This window comes from Portunus trituberculatus, chromosome 41 (assembly GCF_017591435.1).
Source record: "Portunus trituberculatus isolate SZX2019 chromosome 41, ASM1759143v1, whole genome shotgun sequence".
In the NCBI taxonomy this organism is placed as follows: Eukaryota; Metazoa; Arthropoda; class Malacostraca; order Decapoda; family Portunidae; genus Portunus; species Portunus trituberculatus.
The window spans coordinates 8,835,988-8,843,487 of NC_059295.1; the positions used below are offsets into that span (position 1 = coordinate 8,835,988).

Sequence of the window (7,500 nt, forward strand, 5' to 3'; positions counted from 1 at the left end):
ATCATTACCTTTAGCCTTAGCTCAACATGAAGGCAGATGCTTTCATGATTATCGTCTGCAATCATTCATATCTACACATTTCTGTTTTCGATTCATCACTACGTACGTCCTTCGTTTCTCCCTCTCCCTCACGCTCTCCCATTCCATCACCTCACTTGCTTCGTGAAGATTTTCGAGCCTTCAAGTGATTGTGCATGAGTCTGCATTACTTAGGTACGCGGAGCCCTCTCTCTAGTTCCCAAAGTATTTCCACACCTAGTTTCCTGAAGGGGCGTCGTGCATATCATGTTCACGGTGATAACTCTCCAGGAAGAAAAAACACAAAAAAATCAGGAAAGTGAGAGAGGAGAGCACCAACAAGAGACATCATTGCATATAATTATGTAAATAAGTCTTAAGCAAAAGACAAGTAATAGTGGCGGAACTAGGGCTGAGGAGGTGGAAGATCGTGTCGGGAGTAAACTATATACATCTTCAAGAATATACCGCGGAGTGAGGCGTCAGTAGAGAGGCAAGTGTGTGGTAAGTACCTGCCCAGCAATTATTATACACCTTGGCAGAAGACTAATAAGTTTTAAAGTTTTCTTGTTCCTACTTCGGGCAGCAATATTTTTGTTTTGCTTGACTAACTCGGTGGCAACAGAGCTGGGGAGGGGACGGTGGAGGGGAGGTGAGGGATGAGGGATGAGTGAGAGGAGAGAGTAAGGAGCGAGGGAGGGAGGGATGGAAGGAGGGCAGTGTACCTTACTTCACTCCAATGAGTCTTGTAATGGTCAGTGTCACGTTCAGTCACCTAAGGCACGTGTGAGTGTGTAATTCACCTCGTTCGCCTGCTGGTCACCCAGCTAGTCTTCCCCAATACGGAGCGAGCTCAGAGCTCATAGATCGATCTTCGGGTAGGACTGAGACCACATCAACACACAACACACACCGGGAAAGCGAGGCCACAACCCTCGAGTTACATCCCGCACCTATTTACTGCTAGGTGAACAAGGGCCACACATTAAGAGGCTTGCCCATTTGCCTCGCCGCTTACCGGGACTCGAACCCGGCCCTCTCGATTGTGAGTCGAGCGTGCTAACCACTACACTACGCGGTGCATGTTTCACTATTTGATCTGCTGCAGTCTCTGACGAGACAGCCAGACGTTACCCTACGGAGCGAGATCAGAGCTCATTATTTCCGATCTTTGGATAGGCCTGAGACCAGGCACACACTACACACTGGGACAACAAGGTCACAACTCCTCGATTTACATCCCGTACCTACTCACTGCTAGGTGAACAGGGGCTACACGTGAAAGGAGACACACCCAAATATCTCCACCCGGCCGGGAATCGAACCCCGGTCCTCTGGCTTGTGAAGCCAGCGATCTAACCACTGAGCTACCGGGCGTGTGTGTGTGTGTGTGTGTGTGTGTGTGTGTGTGTGTGTGTGTGTGTGTGTGTGTGTGCATGGGAGTGCCAACGCTACAAATTCTGAGGTAAAAATGTGCATATATCTTAACGCTCACGAGTCTGTCCCTGTACGTGTAGATTTTACAGCACGTGAACACGGTGATAGTTAAGAGGGAACAGTGCACGTCGTGAGGTGATGCGAGGAGCACAACGAAAAGGTTAATTCACACGTGGACAAACGAGATATAGTAATTGACATCAGCTTGCGACACACCCACACCCACACACACACACACACACACACACACACACACACACACACACACACACACACACACACACACAGCCCCAACACCAGATCCTCGTCACCTTGTCCCAGTTCCTCCACGCCTCCAATACAGTAAGTACCTCGAGGGCTGATTCCTCTCCTTCCCTCCTTCCACTTGCCTCTCTCTTCCCCAGCCCCACCACCCGTCCCCTTCCTCCACGCAAGACACACAGCCGCTGGTGTGTAACTGGGGGCAACGGGACACGCCCAGACTGCATGAAAGTGAAAATAAGCAGAGTAACTAGCTTCCCGTTGCCTCGATAAGACGGTTCAGGTTAGGTAAAGGTAAAGGAGAGAGATTCTAACCGGTTGGTAATTTTTTTTTGTATGTGCTGCCTCTGCCTCAACGGTGTGTGTGTGTGTGTGTGTGTGTGTGTGTGTGTGTGTGTGTGTGTGTGTGTGTGTGTGTGTGTGTGTGTGTGTGTGTGTGTGTGCTATTGTCCAAACGCCTGATCACTTTACTTTATTTAGTTTCTTTTAGTGTGAAAAAATATATGACCTTTCTGGTTTAACTGCAGAGGGAGGGAGGGAAAGATCACGCGTGGCGGACAGATGAGGGAAGAGAGAGAGAGAGAGAGAGAGAGAGAGAGAGAGAGAGAGAGAGAGAGAGAGAGAGAGAGAGAGAGAGAGAGAGAGAGAGAGAGAGAGAGAGAGAGAGAGAAGGAATGAAGGCGAAAGGGAAAGCAAAGAAAAGAAGGACGGTAGGACTGGTCACAAGTTATTTAGATACTGAAAAAAAAAAGTGACAGGAGGAGAGCAGAGGCAGTAAGATTAAAGGCGGCAGGAAAAGAGGTCAGAGGAGGAGGGAAGCAAAAAATGGACGAGAGAGAGAGAGAGAGAGAGAGAGAGAGAGAGAGAGAGAGAGAGAGAGAGAGAGAGAGAGAGAGAGAGAGAGAGAGCAGATGTTTGGAAATGGAGTAAAAATTGGTACAGGTAGAAAAAAAAAGAAAAAAAAGTCAAAGGGAAGGTGCGCGCTCCAGGTCAGGGTGCGGACAGGTGGTGATGGTGGAGGTGGTTGCATGAAAGTGTGTGTGAAGCAGCGCGGCGCAAGGTTCTCCTACGATCCGCCACGTCACTGCCTACATGACCGATCTTAAGAGAGAGAAACGTACGGACTAAATTTAGCTTGCACTTTCTAATTCCTTTCCCTCTCTCCCTGTTAATCCACGTTGGTCCTCTTAAATCAATCATGTGTTGTGCTTCTCCTTACTCTATCTCTTTCCTTCCTCCTCCTCCTCCTCCTCCTCTTCCTTCTTCTGTCCTATATATAAGAGGTCAAAATGCGGCTCGTGGAGACTAGACACACATAGAAAACGAGATTAGCAGGAACCAATCAGCGGGCGAGGGCGGGGTGATGCAAGCAGCGCAAGCAAGTGAAACGAGGCAACCCGCACTGACCTCCTGCATGTCTCGTAAAGAACACCACAGGAGAGAAAATAGATAAATAAATAAAGAGGGGAAAATGTGAAGAAATGTGAAGTAAAGAAAAAATATCATAGATTGGCTAGAAAACACCATCTACTACTATCACCACCACCACCACCACCACCACCGTCGCCGCCGCCATCACCAGCACGTGCGTTACAGGGGAGGGTGTGTCGCCTGTGGGTGATTCCTGTGGTGGTGTTTCGTAGGTCTAGGTCTCTAGGGCGTGGCTGGTAATGCTTGTGTTGTTGTAATTATTGTTGTTGTGGTCATTGTTGTTATTGTTGTTGTTAGCGGTGGTGGTGGTAGTGGTCGCGGTGCCATTATCATCATCAGTATTATCATAGCTCTTACTGTTACCTTTACTATTACAGTTTACACAATTACGATGCTGTTTTTGCTGTTGCTTATGAAAACAGTGACAAAAGCAAAAAAAGAAACGAGAAAGAATAAGAGCAAAACAAGTATATCAACAACATCGTTAGTAATAATAATAATAATAATAATAATAATAATAATATCAGCACAGTAAAAAACATTATACATTATATTTTTCATGAACTGCTCACTGTACATCTAACTGTCACTCACTCTATTTGTGCTTCTGTCTTTCCATTTGTTAGTCTTCCTGTCTGTCTGTCTGTCTGTCTGTCTATTTCTACATCTCTCTGATCATTCACTCAAAGAACTAATGAGAGTAGAAAAAAAGTCATCGTCTTCTTTCAAAACCATACACGGAATTACTCATTTGCACACACACACACACACACACACACACACACACACACACACACACACACACACACACACACACACACACACACACACACACACACACACACACACACACACACACACACACACACACACACACACACACACACACACACACACACACACACACACACACACACACACACATACACACACACACACACACACACACACATGGTAGCTGCAGCGTCTTCTCGGTTCGTATAGCAAAAAGCAGTCAAGAGTGACGCCCCTGATTTGGTAACACTGTCCACGCGCCGCACAACAGCTTTCCTTGACATTCTATTATTTCACTTGTCTGTCAACTTTTACAGACGTTTCTTCCTTTGTCAGTTTCAATTCTCTGGTGACCTCTTTCCCAGTTTGTCAAAGGATGTATTGCAAATCATTTTCTTGTGTTGGTATTGTTATTGTTTCTCTTTTTTTTTCATGGTGTTATTTTTCAAGAGGTGTAGATCGTAGGACGGTTTTTCTTGAAGAGTGATAAGTCAACGTGGTATTCCTTAATTGGGGAAGAGAAAGGAGAGTTAGCAGGTAGGCAGAGGAACAGGTTAGTGGGAGTGGTGAAAAGACAGAACCACAGCAAAAACTAGGAGAAAATGTGTGGCTTGAAGGAACGAGGGAAGAAGAGAAGAAGGAAAGTGTCGAGGTTTCAATTAGTGAGAAGAAAGGTTAATGAATTCACATACAGCTGAAGAAAACTGGATTGTACGTTTCTCATCTGAGTTTGATTGAATATTTGCGCAATTGATCGTTACCACTGTGAATTGCATCTCCTAGCACTCCTCCAGGCATCCACTATTTTTTTCTCACTTTTCCTGCTTACACTTTCTTCCTTCGTTCTCTCTTATTCACTCGACCACTAATAATCTGGTTCCCCACCTGCCCCCGATAAACAAACTTTAAGCAAACTCATCACTAAGACAAGCGGGAGAAAGTTACCGAAGAGAAGGAGCTTTGGGGATTTTAAGGGAAGGAAGGAGGGAGGCGAGGAGGGAAGGAAGTTTGGAAGGGCAGCAGGCGGCCTTGACATCAACGCGTCTTTAAAACCGGTAGTTTGACCACAACGCCCACCAAGACCTTCATATCTCCTTACACTCTTAAAACACTCGCTCACCCTTCCCCCCACACACGTAAACATGCACACGTACACTCCAGCTTAACCTCACTCCCACGTACATCAGACATCAACACCCCCAGGTAAACTATTAAGCACATTCTGATCTTCCGTCTCACTTAGTCATTTATGTAGGTGCACCAAACTCTCCCACTACACGGCTACATGACACTTTACATACAGCCTGTACACACACTTTATAGACACGCTATGTACGATCTGTATACTTCACGACAACGGAGATCCCGTGTGACCGTGTACGAACATGACGCGAACATGTCAACACACACACACACACACACACACACACACACACACACACACACACAAGATATTCCTCAGCCTTGATGCTCCACACACAGCGCCTTGGATTCCCCTCAACCGCTATTAGTCAACCAACATTCATCACGAGTCATTTACCTTCAGATAGAGAGAGAGAGAGAGAGAGAGAGGAGAGGAGAGAGAGAGAGAGAGAGAGAGAGAGAGAGAGAGAGAGAGAGAGAGAGAGAGAGAGAGAGAGAGAGAGAGAGAGAGAGAGAGTCAGACGAAGACGCCCATACAGACAGATAGATATGCAGACAAGTAGACAAACAGATAGACGGACAGATAAAGACAAAAAAAAAGCAAAAAAAAAAAAAACTTCACAACAAAGATCAGACACAGACTTACAGACACACAAGAATAACATAACACCAACAAACAGAAAGACGGAGTTGAGAAGAAAAAAGAGAAGAAGCAAATAATACAAACATATAAGCATGACAAGAAGACAAGACTTGCATTTTCACGAGAAGCTAAATAATAATGCCTGCTGCCTGAGAAACCGAAACGCAAGGTCAACATACACACACACACACACACACACACACACACACACACACACACACACACACACACACACACACACACACACACACACACACTCACACATACACAAAACAAATCATAATCATTATATATAGCTATAATTTCACTAAACAAAGACAATAGAACTTATTCTCCTCCTCCTTTTACTACTACTACTACTACTACTACTACTACTACTACTACTACTACTACCACATTTCGTCTTCGTCTTTACGCATGTACAATCTAGCTACGTGTGTGAATAATATGCATACGTGCGTGGGCGTGTGAGTGTTCGTGTATCGGTTCGGTGTATGTGTGTGCGTGCGTTTGCTACGTAACTTAATTTGCATTCTTCTTGCACTCGTGTTGAAACAAGTACCATTTACGAGGTGATAAGGAAGTTTGTCGGTATGTTTGTTTGTCTGTCTGTCTGTTTGTCTTATTGAGTATATTAATTTGTTTTCCTCCGTCAGGTGAGGCACAAACCGTGCATCATCATTAGGGAGAATGTCGGTGATGGATATACAGATTAAACATAACATCTTTCTCCCTCCTCTCTCTCTCTCTCTCTCTCTCTCTCTCGTGTCACCCGGAGCCGCTGAGTCACATGTCACACTGCCTCCCCCACGTAAACTCCAAGCACACCTGGAAGGCCCAAACCATCCACTGAGACCCAGGAAACCCTCTACTCCACCCTGGCCTGAAGAAAAAAAAAAAAAATGAGTGGTGGAGGTGGCAATGGTAGTGGTGGTGGTGAAGGTAGAATGAAGATTGAAAAAAATGAGGAGGATAAGGAAAAGAAATGAAAAAAAGAGAAATATGAAATACTATGAGGATTAGGAAGAAGATAAAAGGATATGAAGAAAGAGAAGAGGAAGAACCAGAAATAAACGTAGTTTCAAGAAGAAAAAAGTAAAGTCAACGTCTCAATGAGTAACAATAGAAAATATCTTGCTCGTCTCTCTCTCTCTCTCTCTCTCTCTCTCTTTCAAGCATGGAAAGGAAACATTCGTCATTGCCTGCGCGGCCTTCACACTGCCGCCGCCGCCAAGACAACCTCCACCAGCTCTACCTCAACTTTCCGTCATTACTACTACAATTTCTCCAGCTGCGAATGATCACTGGCAAAGCTTCCTTTTCCTTCTTCTTTTCCTCCTCCCACGGACAAGGAGATATTCCCTCCTACGAACAATAGAGCACAATAAATTACAACTGGTGTCCTTATATTCCACGGTAACGAAGGCAGCACGTCGTTAATCAAGATAATAACATGTTTGCGGGAGAGTCAATTTCTGCCGCACTTCATATTTCCGTATCGGAGTGTAAGCGCATCCTTAGCGATCGTAATAGTCCATTGTGTCTACGGGAGAAGAAATATAGCGACAGGCGGTGACGGGGGTGATGGATGAAGGTAGCGTATGACAAGTCGGTAGTAGAAGTAGTACGCGTACATATCCTGAAGAATTTGCTTCAATCACACGTGCTTTGTAGAGGAGCCACTCAGCAGGTCCTCCTGGCATACATCCCCCCAGCATGAGTGGCGCGGGTAGCGCACACATGTAGTCGCGCGGAAATTACCTTAGGAGAAACATGTCGGGACGAGTCGGACC

General features: G+C 45.5%; 1 protein-coding gene across 1 annotated transcript in view; it reads right to left on the minus strand.

Moving 5' to 3' along the window:
- LOC123516923 (peroxidase-like) overlaps positions 1-7,500 on the minus strand; it is a 74,267-nt gene that overhangs the window by 66,594 nt on the left and 173 nt on the right. The window contains exon 1 of the mRNA XM_045276693.1: positions 7,469-7,500. This exon is cut by the window's right edge and continues 173 nt beyond it. Coding sequence (XP_045132628.1) covers positions 7,469-7,500 — 32 coding nt within the window. The remainder of the gene's footprint in view (positions 1-7,468) is intronic.